This window comes from Cavia porcellus, unplaced genomic scaffold (assembly GCF_034190915.1).
Source record: "Cavia porcellus strain 051 isolate PalLab524CR breed Dunkin Hartley unplaced genomic scaffold, mCavPor4.1 scaffold_15, whole genome shotgun sequence".
NCBI lineage: Eukaryota > Metazoa > Chordata > Mammalia > Rodentia > Caviidae > Cavia > Cavia porcellus.
Genome location: NW_026947498.1, coordinates 67,568,092 through 67,588,390, shown reverse-complemented (window position 1 = coordinate 67,588,390; position 20,299 = coordinate 67,568,092). Strand labels below are relative to the sequence as shown.

Here is a 20,299-nt window from a genome sequence, read left to right as displayed (position 1 = left end):
CGATGCTAATCCTTAATTTTTTTTCTCCTTCATCTTCAGTTTGATAAGAGTTCTACAGAGATGGAAGAATTTGTAATCATGAAGCAGCGGCTCCAGGAGAAGGAGGAGCTCATTAGCACTTTGCAGTCTCAGCTCAGCCAGACACAGGCAGAGCAAGCTGCACAGGTAGGGCAGATGGTGCCTTTACTTAAATAATCCTGAAACTCAACATGTTATTTACTATATGGCAAGGCAATTGAGACAGTAACTTCTTAAATCTTAGAAGATAAAGGTGTAGTAACTGTTGTTAAAGTAGAATTAGAAGGGTGTGGTAGTACAAGAAATTAGAAGCATGGGAGGTAAGTATGTCATCAAGGAACTAAAACCCTCAGAAGGTGTTACTTGCTCTGATGAATTTGCCATAGTATAACTGATGACTGTTTCTTAGTTTCATAGGTCTAAAAACTTGATTTTGGTAGTTCGTAGAAATTCAGTCTCTTAGGAATGGGCTCGCACAGAGCAAAAGAGACCGATGGTAAACCAAAAGAAATATAAATAACTTGGTCCATTCTTTCCCTAAAATTTTAGTGGCAAAATAAATTGTAATTAAAACGTAATTCAATGACCATAAATGAGATGATGGTATAGGTTATTTGATTCCCTGTCAAATGGCGATAATATGTAACATTTTTCTTCATACTTATTTCTGCTACCAGGACCAGACTCTTTGGACTAGCATCCTCAGCTCTTCCTGTTTTTCTGAATTTTCTAGTTGCCTTCCCACTTGCCTTCTTTTCCTTTGCGAATGCTTTTGAATCATGACAAATTTTATCCCTTTGCGCACAGAAAATTTTATCCATCAAATGTATTGAGGCCTCGTAGTTAGTGGTACTTTCTATGGATGGTCTACTGCTGTAACATAGTTAAAATGTATTCCTGAAGTATTTGATTTTATCCTATTAGCTTTACCAAAGCAAGCAGCATCACAAAATATTTGGAGAGGTGAGAGACATTACTGTGAGTATCACAGTTAAGGAAAGATACATGGAAAGCTTGGGATTCAAGCAAAACCAGGAGGATAGATAACATACACACATGGTAGAAGAAAGTATTTTAGTTGTATGGAAGGATATGCAAGCAAAGTTAAGAAGAAAATGAATTCAATATGTTTAAGGGGAAAGAAGTTAGATATGTTTGGTTATGTAAATATTACAATGTATGCATATTTAAAACACAGGTTTCCAAAGTCATAGTAAGGTCAGAATTCAAGTAATCAAAAATTATAAGGACTTATTTTTTAACTTACCAAGAAGCCAAGATTAATTAAGGTGTCACAACTGAAAAAGCAGTACTGAAAGGACCAATGTAAGTGGGCAAGCTAAGACTGGTCAGTCAGCATGCGCAACCGCTGACCTTAAGGAAACGAATAAGCAGGCACCACAAACAAAAAAGTGAACCGAACACTGGTACTGAGTACCCCACAGTCTGCCCATTTATTTCCATTTCATTTTGTTCTGAGCCATGATAACTGAGCATGAGCTACAAGTTTGCAGTTAATGACAGCTAAACATAATTATCTGAGGAGGTGGTGTCAGTTTGGTTGTAGAGTATTTTAAAGAATTTTCACTTTAGAGAATGAGAATTTCATTGAAAATTTTTAACTGTGAGCATGATATTGAAAGAAGTATCCAAGGTTTAACAGAAATCTAACTTTACTGTGCATTTTTAATATTCTGATCTTTTTAGAACTTTTGAAATATATCCTTGTGTATTTAAAACACACACTCGTGTGGTAAAACAATTAGAAAAATATTAAAAATTATATTTTGCTAATTATATAATTAGCAATTATTTTCATGAGTATGAAATTAGCAATTATATTTTCATGAATACTCATGAGATACTCATTGAGATTTATATTTCAGCTACTTCTAAATTTGATAATAGGCCTTCTCTCTCATTTGAAAGTTGCCTTACAGGCCTCTCTCTTTCCAGCATTTTCAACCTTGATATTCAAAATTGGATTAAAGAAAACCCTTCTTCTTGTCAGTTCTTAGTGTCTGTTTTTGGAAAGTAGCTGTAAGCTTTGTTGTGAACCATTCGGGGAGTGTAACTTGTCTAGTTTCTCTGGTGTGTGTCTTCAGTTGAGTTCCATGCAGCAGGTGGTCCGGGAGAAAGATGCCCGCTTTGAGACACAAGTTCGTCTTCATGAAGATGAGCTTCTTCAGTTAGTAACCCAGGCAGATGTGGAAACAGAGATGCAACAGGTGTGTTGCTCAAACTTAGTAAAATGACTGTCATTTTGGTTAACATTTAATTAGGACTTCATGGCCACTTCTCAACCGCTATCCTGCCCCACTACTCTCCACTTGGTCCTAACATGCTCCTTACTGGCTTCTTTTGGTGTCCTTGTCTTTGGTTCTATGTTATTTATTTTTTGTTATCTTGTCTTTTACTCCTCTAATCAGGTTGTTGGAACTCCAAAGCTTACTTTAATTGGGAAACATATGTAGTAGTCAGGAATTTATTTATTTTTTTCAGTTTTCTGATTACATTACCTTCATGCATTATGATCCAAAGCTTCAAATCAGTGAAGTCTAAACTTTGAAAATATTGCAGATGAAAAGGATTGGCTTTGAAGCAATGAAATTTTTATTAACTTTAATTCCTTTTTTAAAAGTTCATTGAGCAGGTTCATTGAAGATTAGCTTCATTGTATTTGAGTTTACCATCTACTAACTCAAAGTTACTTGTTTTTGCTTAGTGTGTAGTGTGTTGCCATATTGAAAGCACTCTAGTGACACTTTTGTGTTTGATCTGTTTATTTCTAAATATAACTTCTCGCAAGTTCTAAATACTCTTTCTGAATGTACCACTAAATTTCAGAATATACAATTTAGTTAAGTAGAATATTAATTGTACATACCTATCACTGATTTATTTATTCAGTGAGTGTTTTCTTCAAGAATCTGCTCTGTGCATGAATCTAGGAGAAGAGAAATGTTCTTACCTGCAAAGAATGTTCTCTTTCGTGGGTGAGATATATATGCTACTTATATTTTCAGATACAGGGTATGAACAGTATATAATTTTGAAAATCTGTATGTCATTTTTCTTTAATTATTAGAAAGGCTCCCTAATTCAGGGACTTGGAAATGTTGAACTTGCTTGTTGTCAGTGCTCTGGAGAAGATACTTTGGTCATTCTTTTTGCTGGTGAATGGGAAGCATGGCATGCTGGTGTCTAACTGTTTATCATTTCCCACATCTCAAAGCTTAAGTATACAAATCTCCATGACATGTTGAAAGGTAAGCAGATAATAGTGCCTGGTTGGCACATTATGTCTAATACATTTTCTTTTCAGAAATTGAGGGTGCTGCAGAGGAAGCTTGAAGAACGTGAAGAGGCCTTGTTAGGCCGTGCTCAGGTGGTAGATTTGCTACAGCAGGAGCTGACTGCTGCTGAACAGAGAAACCAGGTACTGTCTGCCTGAGGATTGTTCATTTCTACTGCAGTTTGCCTGGCACTGTTGTAAAAGCCTATGAAAAGCTTTCAAGAATTGGTGCCATTTATTCATTCTTGCAACAGGTACTCCATACTTAAGTTATAGTGATACAGCGATGAGCAAAACAAACGCAGTTCCTCCCCTCTTTGAGTTTACATTACATATATTTGTGTTGTTTTGTCCTGTGTCATTTTAAGTCTAGAGTCCTACTTTCCTCTAGTGAGTTTCACCTGTTTACTCTTCCTCTGTCTTGGATTATTTTTATGCTCTATGTATGGTCTCTTCTTTGCCTGTTTTGATCAGGTCTGTTGGATTGAAGTGAACTCATTATGTAATGTCTAAAGGTGATACTATTTTAATATTTAAGTATTCTACTTCTGTTCTAATGTATCCTATCATTCTCTCTCATGCCACCCTCATTGTCATTGTCACTGAGTTCTGCTCATCTTTCCCCTTTGCTCTTCCATTGTGCTGCTTCTTCCTTGACTCCTCTCTGTCCTATATGGACCCATAATGGCCATGTGGACCCTGATAGCAGCCTGTGGATTCCCTGTGTCACTGTCCTATCAATCCATGTAGCCAGATCTTCATGCAAAATGCTATAGTCCACTTTCTCTTTTTGTTCATCTGGGTGCTAGAAAAAAATCAACAACATTCTTTCTCCTTAATTTTCAATTCTCCTTGAAGCAGGCTTTCTCTAGTACAGAAACACATTCTCCTTTTATTCTTGTGAAGCTTGTGCTCTGGTCCAAATCCCCTCAGTGGCTGGGATCAGACAGTGAGGTTCAAATCCCGGTTAGTAGGTAGTTACCACACGGAGAGTTACATCTGTGCAACTTTTGGGTAATTATTAGCAGCATTATAAATTGTCACCCCAACAACCATATGTAATAGGTACTATTTTTGTTCTCATTTCACAGAAGAAAAATTTAGGTTGATTGGGTAGGCTTTGAGTTTTCATCAGTAAATTGAGAGTAATAGTATTTATACCATAGGCACATCCCAAGATCACCTGAAATAGTATCTGAATGTATTTAGGACAGTGTTTAGTACACACAGCATGGTATGGTAGCTAGAATTACTGTGATTCTGCTACACATTTTGTACCCAAATTGTCAGATCTAGTGAACATTTTCTAAATCTGCTGGACCTTTCTGCTTTGTTGCTGTTGATCACTCATTGGTTGAAGTTTTCATTTCCTTGCATATTAGAACATACATTGTCTTGGTCTTCTGCCTAAATCTCTGGAGCTTTTCTTTTGTTCAGACTTTATAGACTCCTTTCCCTGTCCATTGTACAGTGTTTACCAGTACACCAGCCTCAGTCCAGTATTCTCTCTTCCTCTGTTTGGTAAACATAAGACTCCATCCCCACTATCACTAATTTTTCCCTGGTGAACTTGGTATATTTCCAGTTCCCTGCTGATTTGTGGGTCCTACAGACATCTCAGATTCAACAAGTGAGCCCAGAACTCATGTTCTCTCCTTAAAAACAATTATTTATATCACACAAAATTAAAAAATAGGACTACCATATGATTTACCAATTTTGTTCCTTGATACATATCCAGAGAAAATGAAATCAGTATATTGAAAACATCAGCATTCATGTTTATTCTGCACGGTTTACAAATAGCTGGGATGGAATCAGCCTAGGTGTCCATCAGCGGGTGAATGAACAAAGAAAATATATATTTATATTTGCAAAGGAGTGTTATTTAATCATAAAAAATGAAATTCTTTCTTTTATAGTTACTTGGGTGGATTGAGAGAGTATTAAGTAAATCACAAACAAAAATACAAATGCTACATGTTCTAACTTACATGTGAAAGTTAAAAAGTTTATCTTAAAGAGGTAGAGAACAGAATAGTTGTTACCAGAGCCTGGGAAGGGTGGAATGTTACACTCTACTCCATAACTATGTACAGTTAATATCTATTAATTTTCAGTTAAAAAAATAAATTACAAAGTGCACAGAAATTCTATTTTGACCTATTTTTCTCTTAACTATTCACTCAAAAGAATAAAACTTGTTATGCCTTCTTAGCTTCTCCATATTCTATAGCCCCTACAACTAATTAATTATTAATTTCTGCTGGTTTTTCCTCTCAACTAATTTTTAAATCTGCTACCCTTTTTATCAGTAATATCAGTACTACAGTTCTGACGCAGGAACATTTGTGTATAGAGAGCACTTCCTGACAGCTTTTTCTCTGCCTCTATTCTTCTCATTCCCCAGCATATCCTCTTCTTAGCAGTGAGACGAATGTCTCAAAAAACCAAAAGCTCTTCATTACTTAAAATAGCAAAATCCATGTCCCTTCATGATATGGTATGTAAGGGTCCTGATGATGGCAAGTGACTGTTTCTCTAGCATTACTTCTTGCCTTTTCCTACCAGAGCTGTACCTACTACTAACCCTAACTGTATAGATAACTATCCTTTTTTTCTTGTTTCTGTGTTTCTAATGTTGAAGTACTCTTTGATGCCTACTTGCTTGGCTGGTTCCTCGTTATTTAAATCTTTGGCTTGGTGGCTCTCTCTTTTTTTTTTTTTTTTTGTCTTTTTTTTTTGTCTTTTTCATTTTTATCGGTACCAGGGATCGAACTCACGACCGCCTGCTTGCAAGGCAGGTGCTTATGCCACTGAGCTAAATCACTACCCCCGGTGGCTCTCTTTTAAGAAGCCCACTGTAACAACTTTCTTCTCTGCTATTGTTAATACAGTACCTTTTAAGCATGGCTCTCATCACCTCTGTCCTTTTATGTTTTATTTGCCAGTTTCATTGTGCTTGAACTCAGTTCCTTGAAGGCAAAGACTAGATTCATTCATTCATTCATTTGTTCAGTACTTACTGAGCACCATTCTGTGCCATAATACCGTGTTAAGTGCTGGAGATCAATATAGTAAGTACAACACAAAGTCTTCCTCTATGAAATTTATTGTCTAATGGTAATGAGAGAAACTGTAAGTTACTGATATGAGTAAATATATGTGAGCATAAACTAAAAATAGATCTAGAGGCAAAAATACTAGAGGGTCTTATTTAATAGTAGATTTGGTTCCAGGTATTATATTTATAGCTTAAGAAGTTTCATTCTTTTTTTTTTTTTCCTTAGAGTCTTTCTCAGAAGTTACAGCAGATGGAAGTTGAATGTAATACTTTAAAGAACACTAGAGAAATGGAAAGACAGGAGTCTAAGACACTGATAGAAAAGATGGAACTTGAAGTAGCAGAAAAAAAATTATCATTCCATAACCTTCAGGAAGAGATGAATCATCTTTTGGGACAGTTTGAGCAAGCAAGCCAAGCAAAGGCTGAGCTGGAGTCTCGATACAGTGCTTTAGAGCAGAGGCACAAATCAGAAATGGAAGAAAAGACCCATCACATACTGACTCTTCAAAAGGCTGAACAAGAGCTGCAGTCTGCCTGCGATGTTCTTAAGGATGAAAATTCAAGACTTCTCCAAGATAAGAATGAACAAGCAGTTCAGTCAGCCCAAGCCATTCAACAGCTGGAAGGTCAGTATCTGATGGATTTTGAAGGCCACTTCTCTAGGGAGTTAATTAATAGAAGATAAGAAAAAAATGAACTAGCTCTATTCTGTTTTAATGTGTAATTATTCATAGTACAGTGATACTGATAGTCCAGATATTAAATAAAATGCTGTGTGAAACGCTACTCTGATCTAAAGGCTTTGGTGATAGAAATGGATAGAATTTGAATTAACTTACAGAACACTCAGGCCTTTTGTAGGTGCAGAGTAGGGTGATTGAATTCCAGGGCCATCCTTAAATCCCAGTGCTTCTCTATGTGAAAATTTCTCTTTAAAGAAAACTTTTGTCTTTTGAGAAGATGTAAATAAAACTTTATTTAAAATAAAGTATGTTATTATAAAATGAATGTATGGCTAAAAGATTGAACATTTTAAAAACTTGTAAATTAAAGAAGTTAAAATCATTCAACCCCCATAATCCATCTCAGGACCTCTTCCCACATCATGACTTCTACTAATAGGTCGGCATGTATCTAAGGAAAGGTTTAGAAAGAAATGAGTTGAAAATATGTATTAAGGAATTGAGTTTTAACCATGAAGCCTTAAGGAACGTTATAGGAGAGCGGAGTATTACATGAACTGTACAGTCCTTGTAAGTGAAGCATGTTAATGTTTCAGACCCTGCTATAGAATCTTGATGTGGCTTCTAACACTTTAAGAAGAAAGTGAAGAAAATGTAATAAAAACCATATAGCCATTTCATGGAAGAAAGAGAAACTAAGCCTTTTTAAAAACATCTAGGCTTGCCTGTCATGATCTATCCATCCATCCATCCTAATCATACATATTGATGGAATTTAATGTGATATTTCCATATATGCACATAGCATGCATTGGTCCTATCCAGTCACCTTTCCTCCACCCAGATCCCTCCCAGCCCCTAATTATTACTGTACTACTTTCAAGAGGATCTTTCTTTAGTTTCCAGCAGTCTTTCTATGTCTGGCATATTTCACTTAACAGGATGACCTCTAGTTTCATGTATTTTGCCACAAATGGCAGGATTTCTTTTATTTAAATGGATGAATAATACTATTGTGTTGTGTTTATTTTTCCTTTAAGGTGCCCTTTTATCCTTGAGAGCATTTAAACATTAAAAAAGTTGTCACTGGCACCATAATTTGAATTAAATTAACTGGATTAAGAAATAACATTTGGTATATCTTTAGGTCATAACTCATTAAGTTTTAGGCTTGATGCAAATATTCCTCCTATTGTTTTCTTTCCCTTAGATCAACTCCAGCAAAAATCCAGAGAAATCAGCCAAATGCTAAATAAACCAACCTTGCAAAAATGTGAAATAGCATCTCAGACTTCTCTCCCAGATGTTTGTAATGAGGGCATACAGGTAATTACACATGAATTTCTTATGAATATGATCTGTTTGTCTGCTTGGGAACTCTAATAAGGATTTATAGCAGAGAACATTACTTACCTTTCTTTTTACCTGATTAAAACGTTCTTTGTGGGGATAATTCTATTTGAAAGGAGTCATGGAAGGAGTTAATAATAGCTAACAAGTACCATGATCTCAGTAAACTCTCTGATTCTAAGGCCTTAAAAATCAGTGTTGGAGGTGAATCATTACTTACTTTTATAGTCAGTTTTCCCATTTTAGTAGTCAGCTTTGATTTTGATAGTGAGATTTTAGTGTACAAGTCAGTCTAAACCTATGTATCTATTACAGAAATGATACTGCTTTTATTAAATTTATTTTAAAAATGTAAAAAATTTAATGGTGAGGTAATTTGTGATTGGTCAGTATGTTCTATTTCTCTTCTACCAAAATCATTGCATAAAGCTAGATGATAATCATCAGAAAGCTGCTTATTGAACATAAATCCTAAAATAAAGAGAGCTAAGTTAGTGATCTTAATTGACCAGTGCTAAGCTGAGATAATTTGGTTCATTTACCTCAGTTATAAGATTATACCTTTCCAAACTGACAGACTTATTAGACAGGAGTCCATAGTTGATGCATTGTTAAAATTTTTTGCTTCTTGTTTTGTAGCCTTCAAGCTTGCCAAGTCTCTTCTAATATCCCATTCTCAACCTTTTTCCTCCACTGTTTTGTTAAGATATTTTTCAGCCACTCAAATAAGTTGAAAAATTTTATAGTGAAAACCTGTATATTTATGTGTGGTTTCTATTATAACATTTTACCGCATTCATTTGCTTTATCAACTTGCTGACCATTGACCCATCTCCCTAACCATCTGTCAGTTCCTCTTAATTGTTTAATAGATGTTACACTGAGTGATAGACATTAATACATGTCTCAGTTACTTTTCTCTCACTGCTGAGACAAAATATTTGATGCCCAAAATTAAGAAAGGAAAGGTTTATTTAGCCTACAGTTTTTGGAAGTTTCAGTCAATACTCAACTGGCTTCAAAGCAGGGTAGTATGGCTAAGGAGCAACCATGCATGGCATCTGCAAGTGACAAGCATGAAAGGGGGGGGGAAGGAAAGCGCGTCTCCTTCCCTCTCTTATATTGTATACCAGCTCCCCACCCTTTGGCAGGTGCAGCACCCACATCCCCAATCCCAGTGCTAGATAACAAACCAGTCACAAACACTGGACTCAGCCACCTCCATGACTACATTAGGCTGTGAGGGGGGACATCTGGACACAAACCATAATGTTTCACTCATGGTCCCCCAGAGACTCACGCACATCCTTTATGCAAAAGCTATTTAGTCCATCTCTCAGAGTTGCCAAAGTTCTAACAGTTTCAGCGTTGCTGAAAAGGCCCACATCTCTGCTAAGATCTAAGGCAAACTCTTAGCTATAATTCCCTGTACAAATGAAAACAAGGTTAAACACTTCCAGCATTCAGTGACAGTGTAGACATCAACATTTCAAAGGGTACAAATGGGGATACAAAGAAATGGGACCAAAAGAAGTCCAAAATCTATCAAGGCAAACATTAAGTCATGGAATTCCATGTTCATCGTTTGAAGCAATCTGGTTTTGAGCTCCAAAATGGTTGAGTGACTCCACCTCTGTGGTACTTCTGGTGCTTACAGTTCCCACGACTTTTCTCTTAGGCCTGCTCTGCTCAATCTTTGTAGCTTTCCTTAGATGATCCACACTCCTGGATTTTCCAAACTTCTGGGTTTTCCATTGCACCTTTGCCTTCCCATAGCTTCACACACTGCTGTCTCATGGGCACACTTCTTGGCCTTCTGGGCCTTATGAAACTGGGGTAGAAACCTTTTCAACCTCAGAACTTGAGCTTTCTCCATGCACCTAAAAGCAGTGCCACATGGATGCTGCTGAAGTCTGCTGCTGCTGGAGGAGTAGCCAGGCTTTCCTCTCTCTTAGCTGAGGGATCAAGTGCCTGGATCGCTGAGCACTCTGAACCTGATTGTGAGGAACAGATTCTCTATGCTGCTGCCATTCTGGAACTTCGTGTGGCCACTGCCACCATTCTGGAGATGACACTTTGTAGCTTTCTCCTCAAAGCAAAGTCTTTCACTTTGGCAGTTTTGAGGCGGTAGAGGGTAAAGAGCTGCTGCTTACCAGGATGCCCCAGGCCATCCTGTCTATTCTGTTCTTTCTCAGCAGTTGAGATCTCAGCACTATCTTTACAGTCCACAGCTTTACTGGACTTTTCGTTTTGACCAAACTCACATTTAATATCATCCTGTTGGGCTGCTTGCTCTTGATTCACAACATAAATCTCGCTAAAAGCCCCTAACAATAGCCATGCCACTGCCTCAACATTTGACTGCCTTGAAATTTCTTCAGCCAGATTAGTCTGCTACCCTTAATCTCAGCCTCAGGCAAAGTCTCTGGACATGAAAAAAATACAGAAAAACTTTCTGCCAGGTCATAACACACATCATCTGGAGTCCAGCAACCAATGCAGTCATTCTTTCCAACAGAAGCCTCCCAAGCCTGGTGTTTACCAGCAGGATTTCTATCAGCCTTCTCCTCTTTTGCACTCTAAGCAGAATCACTCATACAGAACAACCTAAGCCTAAAATCTTAGTGTTTCAGGCAACATTTCTGAACCTTTCCAAACTCTTCCCACAAGCCATTCCAAAGGTTCCTGAACCACGTGATCAGGTACATTCACAGTAATGATTTGGTGCCAAATTCTGTCTCAGTTACTTTTCTCTCATTGCTTGGACAAAATGCCTGATACCCAAAATTAGGGAAGGAAAGGTTTATTTAGCTTACGGTTTCTGAAGGTTTCAGTCCTTAATCAGCTGACTCCAAGTCATAGTGGCATGACTGAGGGGCAACATAGTGATTACAGCAGATACCAGAAGCAACAAGAACAAAAAGGGAAAAACATGCCTCCTTCCCTACCTTATATTCTGGCTGCCTGCCCCTGAGAGGGTGCAGCACTCTTACCGTCAATCACAGTGCTAGACAACAAGCCAATTACAGATGCTAGGTTCAGCCACTTATGTGGCTGCATGAGTCTTTGGGGGGACACCCAGATACAAACCTTAATAACAGTACAGTTCTCTTTAAATGTTTTCGTCCTCCAATATTTCAGTCTTAAATATATCATTGATTAGATTTCAGTATTTGTTTATAGTTGAGTTATGCTAGTTGAGAAATTTCTCCTTTTTTGAGGTGAAATTTATAAACTATATGCTAATACTGTTTGAACAAGATATCATGCCTATATTTTCTACTCTGAATAATACTACGAAGACAACATTACACAGTGTATTAAATATTGTAACTTCCATTAACTTGTTTTGAAACTCTATTATTTTTGTTTTTTTCTCTTTAAAGTTAAAAAGGTTTATAAACCATTAACTGCATAAATCTTCGTTTTTTTTCACAACTGAGGAATGAACTCTCAGGTCTTTTTCAGTGAGCTACACATCCCCAGCCATTCATTCATTCATTCATTCATTCATTCATTCATTCATTCATTTATTTGAGACAGGATGTTATTATTATTATTATTTTACAAACAAAAGCTCAAAATTTCAAAACAGAATAAGAATAATTAATATATTGCATTTTGTTACTCAGGGTACAAGATATAGGCATGAGAGATTGTCCAAGCATTATTAGCACAGACCTGATTTTTCAATGAACTAAGAGAAGCTAGTAGTATAACTACCTTAACTGTTTTTTTTTATAGACATGCATAAATCTTAAGCATAACATTCACTGAGTATCGTCAGATGCATGTACCTACTTACCCAGATCCTTATTAGCATATATCATGCATCATCACCCCATGAAGTTTCCTCATACAGTTCTCTGGGAAGGGAAGAGGGAATTGACTACTGTTCTGTTTCTTCACCATAGATTAATTTTGCCTGTCTTATAATAATAGATGGATATAATAATGCAATACGTGCTCTTTGTGCAAAGCTTCTTTGACTCAGTGTAGTTAGAGTTTCATCTAATTATTGCATGTATCATATTCTTTTATATTGTTGAGAAGTACTCCATTTTATGAGTGGACTAAAATTTCCTGTTGTGTGATTGTACTGTGCTTTCCTACGGATGGGCAATGGGGATTTCGCATGCTTTGGTTATTACGAAGTTGTAAGTGTTTGTGTTGGCACAGGTTTTCACTTACCTTTGTAAATACTAGCTGAAGAATAACTGGACTATAAAGTACATACATAAGTACTTTTATTTACTTTGTCTTATATATGAGTTTTATAGAGAACTGCCAGATCTTTTTCAAAGTGATTGTATTTTTGTATCCTCAACCCTAAAATATATGCGTTTTAGTTTTCCACATTTTCTCCTGGATTTTGTATTGTCTGTTTAAAAAAATTAACCAATTTAACGAACATATGATTTCATTTGTATTTCTCTGGGAACAGAATGATGTTGAACATTTTTCTTGAGAGTCTTGGCCATGTGTATTATGTTTGGATGATGTCTATTAAAGTCATGTTCCCATTTTAAAACGTAAGTTGTCTTTTTCTCATCAGCTTATAGGAATTTTTTATCCTGAATATAATTCCTCCTAGACTGTGGCTTGCCTGCTCATTTTCATCATGATGGCTTTTAATGAGCATGTTTTAAAATTTTGATTAGGTATATTTATCAATTTTTTACACTTTTGGTTTTCTTCATCAACATATTTTCTTGTTTTTCTCTACAAACTTTATGGTTTTAGCTTGCACAGTTATATTTCCAAACCTTAATACATTTTTGTGTATGGGATTAAGATAAATAGGCTTTTTGGCTGTATATGTTCATGCATGCCTGTAATCCCAGCAGTCTGGGAGACTGTGGCAGAAGGATCACATGTTTGATTCAGGTCTGAGTAACTTAGTGACTTAGTAAGACCTTGTGTCAAAATAAAAAAAAGGGCTGGAGATGTAGCTCAGTGCAAAGTCCCAGCGCTTGATTTCTTGTAACTTCCCTCTCCCTATCAAGTTTTGTTTTGTTTTGTTTTGTTTTGTTTTTTTGGCATCTAGCTGTTATAGCATCATTTCTTCAAAAGGCTTTACTTACTGTATTGCTTTGGTACCTGTGGCGATAGTCAAAGATTAATAGGTCTATTTATGAACTTTCTGTTTTCTTACATTGATCTGTGAGTCCTTATACTGGATCAAGTGTCTTCATTACTACAAGATTCCTTTTGATTAGCCCGGTCCTTTGCATTTCCACCTACATGGATGCAATCAACTTCTCAAATTCTATTGTAGTATAAAAGCCAGATGGAATTTTGAATTGGCATTTTATTATTACCTGTTGATCAATTTGAGGAGAATTGGCATCTTAACATTATTGAATTTTCTATCTGTGGATATAGTACATCTCTTCATTTATTCAGATCTTTATTATCTTGGCACTGCTTTTAACTGTCATTGGAAAAGTTGTGTACATTCAAAATGTATTTCAAAGTAGTCTTTATTCTTTGCTACTATAGATGAAATTATTTAAACTTCATTTTCCAACTTTATGCTGGTAATTATGTAAGTATGCAATTGTGTTAAACTTATATTTTGTGCACACAATTTCATTGTATTAGTTTTAATAACTTTTTGTAGATTATTTACAATTTTCTACATAAACAATCATGTCAGCAGAAAGCAAAGTTATACTTTTTTCTAATCTTTATATCTTCATCCCAACATTTAATAGAAGTGATGATGAAACTAGTCTTTCTTCCATTGGCCATCATCTTAAAGGAAAATGTTCCATATTTTACTATGAACTGTGATATTAGTTTTAGATTTTCATGAATGTCCCTTATTGAACTGAAGATATATTTCCTTTTATTCTTAATTGGCTGAGAATTGGAAATCAGTTTTTTTATTTATTTATTTTTTTTTTGTCTTTTTCGTTTTTATCAGTACCAGGGATCGAACTCACGACTGCCTGCTTGCAAGGCAGGCACTTATGCCGCTGAGCTAAATCCCCAGCCCTGGAAATCAGTTTTGCCAACTACTTTTTCTGCATTTATTGAAATGGCCATATGCATTTTTATTATGTTAATGTGGTAATAATTTTTTAATATTAAGACAACCTGGCATCATTGGAATAAACCCTACTTGGTCATAAAATATTTATCTTTTTAATCTGTTATTCATTTGGTTTGCTAATGTTTTGTAAAGGGTTTTAAATTTATAAGATACTGTTCTGTAATTTTCTAGTTTTGGGATATCTTTGTCACATTTTGGTAGTGTTAGGTTATGCCAAACTCATAAAATGTTCCCTTTTCTTTTGTTTTTTGAGAGTGTTCTTTTTTCTGCTCTGGAAGTTTGTCTATGATTAGTATTATTTCTTTTTTAAATGTTTGAAGGAATTCAATGAAACCATTGAGTTTGGAATTGTAGAAAGATTTTTGATACTGAATTGAATTTATTTTATAGATACAAGGCTAGTAAGATTTTCTTTTTCCTTTTGTGTCACACTTATTATTTTTTAATGTTTTTATCTATTTTATTGAAGAGACCACATTTTTGTTTGATGTTAATTATAGTATTGATATTTTATTGTTTTATTTCCTGTAAGCTTGGTAATGGTATAAACTTCTACTTTGATCCCTGTCATTGTTAGTTTATGCTTCATTTTCTTGAACAATCTACCTAAAGCTTATTCAGTTTTATTTTATATGTTTGAGTTGAGGTTTCACTATCTTGTCTAGGCTGGTCTCAGCCTTGTAGGTTAAAGGGATCCTCCTGCTTCAGCCCTCAGATAGTTGCAAGCCTCTGAAATGCCAAAGTGCATACTACTGAGCCCTAAAACTGTTTAAAATTCTTTTCAAAGAACTGATTTTTAGCTTTATTTTTCTTTTGCTGATGGGTTTTTACTTCAATTGATTTTTGCTTTTTAATATTTCTTTCTACTTACTTGCATTTATAATATTAAGATAATTGATCCATTCTGATTTTATGGTGAAAGATACATGGTGAAAGATATTGGTCCAGTTTTAATCTTTGGCATGTGTACAGTCAGTTTTTCCAGCACCATTTATTAAAGAGGCTATCTTTCTTCCAGGGAATGTGTTGGCACCTTTGAGTTGCTTAATATGCCTGGAGTTGTTTCTGCATCTTCTAATCTATTACATTGATCTTCAGGTCTGTTTTTTTTTTTTGGTCAGTCCCACACTGTTTTTATCACAGTATAGTATAATTTTAAGTCAGGGATTGTGATGCCCCCTGTCTTGTCTTTGTTCCCCACGATTGACTTTGCTATTTTAGGGCTCTTCTCATTTCAAGTGAATTTTAGGGTTGTTTTCTATAATCCTATGAGATATGCTATTGGAATTTTGATTGGGATTGCATTGAATCTGTATAACAGGTTTAGAAGTCTGACCGTTTTCATTACCCAAAAGCATGGGAGTATCTTTCCATTTTCTAATATCCTCTATTTCTCTTAATTAGTCTTGGCTTGAAATTCACTTTTTCTGCAAATAGAATAACTACCCCTGCTTTTTTCTGGGTTGCTGTCACATGGAGCATTGTTTTCCATCCTTTGACTTCCAGTATATAAATTTCTTTTTGAATTAAATGTGTTTCTTGTATGCAGCATATCATTAGATCTTGCATATTGATCCATTCTGCCAAGTCTGTGTTTTTTAACTGGTGGATTTAGACTATTAACATTAATGATTATAACTGATATGTATTGACTTACCCTTGTCGTGTTATTTTCCTGTTGTTGGCTCCCCACTTTTTTTTTTTTCTTCCTCTAATTATTTGCCTTTCCTGGTAGATTCCTTCTATTGAGGTTCATGGAACTGTAGTGCTTACTTTTTTTTTCTTTTTAAAATTTTTTTTTTTTATTTTAAAGATAGTAAAATCCACCAAAACAAAACAGAACAAAGCCAATCAAGACAATGCAGTAAAATTGGTACAGAACTTCAAAACAGGATACTGGGAAAACAAGTATATCTTGTTATCTTCACAATAGTTGTCCATCCCATCGGGTATAGCAAGATCAAGCCAAAAACAAAACACAATAAAACCAATCAAAACAGAATGTTGAATAAAGCAAAACAATTAATCAGAACAAAGCAAAACAGTGAAAATAATATTGGGCTTCAAAGACAAGATAGAAGGAAATCCCAGAGATGCTCAGACTGCTGGCCCCAGGCCTTCATAATCAACCAAACAATACAAACATTTAATTGCTTTATGTGCTTTGCTATCAACTCAGCTGTCTTTACAGCCCTGTGGTTGCTAAGGAGGGGATGGACAGGGTTTGATTTTCAGCCCACTCGCCAGGAGGCTCATGGAAGATGCTGACCTTTCTTTCACTAGAACACGTGTGAGTTGCATAGCTTACAAGATGGCTGGCTCATTGATTTCCTGGTTGGTCTCCCAAGAGCAGCATGGCAGATTCTCAGGAGATGCTGGCTTTTCTCTCCTCATTGTCTTTTTCTAGAATGTCTTGCAGAACATTTTGAGTGCTGGTTTGGTAGCCATAAATTTTCTCAGATGTTGTTTGTCATGGAAGTCTCTTATTTCTCCATCAATTTTGAATGATAGTTTTTTCAGGGTACATTGGTCTGGGTTGAAAGTTTGTTTTCCTTTAGAACATGGAGCACTTCACTCCAAGCTGTCCTTGAGAGTTTGTGCTGAGAAGTCAGCTGTAATTCTGATGGGCTTTCATTATAGATGATTTGTTTCTTTTCTCTAAAGCTTTTAAGATTCTATTCTTGTGTTGAATTTCTAGACTCTTGACTATGATATGCCTGGCTATCAATTTTTTTTTTGTATCATTGCTCATTGGAGTTCCATAAGCCTTATTTATCTCTGTATCAAATTCTTTTTCTTAACAAGGAAAGTTTTCTGCCACAACGTTTGTGAACATTTTTTTCATGTCATTTGTGGTATCTCCTGCTTGTTTATTGACTCCATTTAGTCTTAAATTATTCTTCTTCATCTCATCTGGCAGCTATTTGATTGATTACTCATGTTCCCTTGCTATTTTTGAGAACTCTTTTCTTTTCCTGGTCACTAACTGCAAGCCTGTCTTCATCCATATCTTAAATCCTTTCCTTACATTGGCCTAATCTGCTTCGAATATTTCAGTGGAGTTTTTATTCTCCTGGATATCTGTGTGAACCTGCTTTATGGATTCCATTTCTTTCCTATGTTGGACTTCCACAATTTTCTTAAGCTCATCTTTTTGTGTGTGTTTGTGTGTGTCTGTGTCGGCTCTAATGTCACTGGTAATCTCTATAGTTACCTAAAAGATTATTTCTGATTTCATTTTTGTTCAGAGCCTTATTCAGTTGTTTTGCTGTTTCTACTTCAGAGACTTGGTGGGGGACTTTCAGACTGTTCCACCTCGTTGCCCCCTGATTTCCCTTTGATGAACTGCATGTCTGAGGTTGCATTTTGCTTAAATGTCTTCTCATTTCAGTTTCTCTCTTTTTTTGTAAGTTTAATTCCTGGGTGCTTGTAAGTTGCCCATGTGGGTTGCTTTATTGGTAGTATTTAGGGCCCTTAGGTGATGATTACGTCTCTGAGGGATCTTCCAGGTGTAGCTGGTATTTGGTTTTTGAGTTTGTTGGAAAATCTTACCTCTTCAGTTTATTGGAGATGAGAACTTGTTGCTCAGGTGGCCTAGTCCCTGGTTCTTTGGCACTGTGCTGCTGTATTTTCTGTGACCTGTAGTTAATCTCAGTCATGGATTATCAGGCCAACAGTGACAGCCAGTGCCATCCTCCAAGTCCACTGCTCCCGTCCACTATCAGGTTTTTCTGCAGAGGTCTCCAGGGTTGCCAGCTGTTACTGTCACTATGTCCTTAAATTCGAACAGCTCCTTTAGGACAGAGAGTCTCATCTCAGGGAGAAAGTGTCGCCAGCTCCTGCCTTCTACTTCATTGAAGTTTTTCTTTTTGCTCTTCATGTGAGCTTCAATTCGCACAGATTCTTCATAAGTCCAAGGGACCCACTTCCTTCCTCAGGATGCTATATTCCAGCATCTGGATGGTGACTCTCAGAGAGGCTGTCTTCTCTGCTGCTTACTCTTCTGCCATCTTCTTGGAAGTCCTCTACTGAATTTTTACCGGGAACCCTGTGTGCTGTTCTGTCCTGTAAACCCAGCCCTCATGCTCTCCCTGAAGTCTTTGCTGTGCCTCCTCAGTGGACCAGCCAGGCTCTCCCTCGGTTTCTTCTTCTTGGGGCCACAGCCTGGAAGTTCTTTTAAGGCATTAACCCTGCAGGACTCTCTTTTTTAGTTTGCATAATCTAAGAATCACTGTCTTTTATTGCCTGACACATAGTACTTTGAATACTACAGGTTCATTACTTAGTCTTGTGGGGTTTTTCAATTTTTTGGTTTTTTTCATGGTTGTTTCAGTTAGATGGATCTGTTCCACACTACTCTACCTGTTGTGGAAGCAAAAGCCCTGTAATTAAGTTTTTATTTGTGTTATTTTACAAAAAAAATTTTAAAGTGGTTATTCTAGAAAGTATAATATACACATTAACTTTCAGTCTTCTTAGAGTTAAATGTTATACCACTTCCCTTAAGATGTAGACACCTTGAGATCATCATTTACACCATAGTTGCTGTGTGTTACCAAGTTACAAGCCCTCGCACACAATTTTTTCTTTTTTCTCATTCACCACATCGAACCCTAGCACACTTAACATTAATTCTTTAAATAGTTATATATGTTTTAAAATATTGAGGAAAATATTGACTTTATTATTTTCCTTGTCTGTGATGTATTTTGTTGTGGTTTTGTCATTTTCTTAAGTTATATATATATATATGTATAGTCTTAGGTTTGGAAAAACATTAGGTATTTCTTAATTTTTATTCTTATTTCTTAATTTTTTCTGCCCAAGTCCTTTTTCAGCATTTTGAATATTGTCCCACTGTCTGTCAGGTTGTCTGTGTGTGTGTGTGTGTGTGTTTTTTAATGTGGAGGCAGATTAATTTTTGTTGAACTGTTTTCAAGTTGACTAAAACTTTGTTCAGTCATCCATATTTTAGTGTTAAGCCTACCCATAGAATTTTTCATTTCAGGTATTCTGGCTTTTTCTTAGAATTTCAACTTGGTTTACTTTATAATTTTTTTCGCTACACTAAGATTTCCTACTGTCACTCAATGCAAGCATATTCATTATGTCTTAAGTGTAGACAGTAGTTTCTTTAAAAATTTTTGTATACTGATTCCAAAATCTGCATCTTTTTGTGGTTGGTCTCTGTTGATTTTTTTTTTTTTCAGAATTAGTCACATGTTCCTATTTCAATATGTGATAAAGTGATTTTTGTATCAAATAATGGATATTGTGAATGTATTCTCAAGATTCTACTCTATTCTGTTCTACAAAACTCTAAAGAATTTTGATTACTTTTTATCAGCCAATAAGATATACTCGAATTACAATCTCAGACTACATTAGAGAACCTCTTAAAACTCGTTATTTTTGCTTTAGCTGAGTGCTTCAAGGTATCCATGCAAATACAGAGTCCGCTGTTCTGTCAGAAATGTGAGCTGTTTATACATAGGCTTTAGGATCCTTCCTTACTGTTTCTCTTTCTTCTCTTTCTTTAAAGCGTAGATGCCTATAGCTATTCTATAACTGTTCTGTTTGATAATGCAAACTAGGAACTTCCTTCTGGCTAAAAGTCATACAACCCTAAACGTCTATTTGTTAAGTCATCATATGAAGGTTTGAAGTCAGTTATGCTATAAAAACCCATATGGCTTAAAAATTCTACAATTTGACATATGCTTGTCTTAGGAAAACCAAACTTTCTAGGTACATAAATGCAAGAGAATTTTTATTAGAAACGGAAAGCAAAACAAAACAAGAACCCACTTAAGACATTTCATCCTTTC

General features: G+C 35.8%; 1 protein-coding gene across 8 annotated transcripts in view; it reads left to right on the top strand.

Annotated features, from left to right (window-relative positions):
• Window positions 1-20,299, top strand: part of Golgb1 (golgin B1) — an 81,815-nt gene that overhangs the window by 20,585 nt on the left and 40,931 nt on the right. For 5 of the 8 annotated variants that reach the window (XM_063225065.1, XM_063225064.1, XM_063225058.1 and 2 more), the window contains 5 exons: window positions 40-165; window positions 2,124-2,246; window positions 3,344-3,457; window positions 6,604-7,006; window positions 8,274-8,389. In XM_063225065.1, the coding sequence (XP_063081135.1) occupies window positions 40-165; window positions 2,124-2,246; window positions 3,344-3,457; window positions 6,604-7,006; window positions 8,274-8,389 (882 nt within the window). The remainder of the gene's footprint in view (window positions 1-39; window positions 166-2,123; window positions 2,247-3,343; window positions 3,458-6,603; window positions 7,007-8,273; window positions 8,390-20,299) is intronic. The other 3 variants (XM_063225062.1, XM_063225061.1, XM_063225063.1) reach the window with 3 other exon arrangements.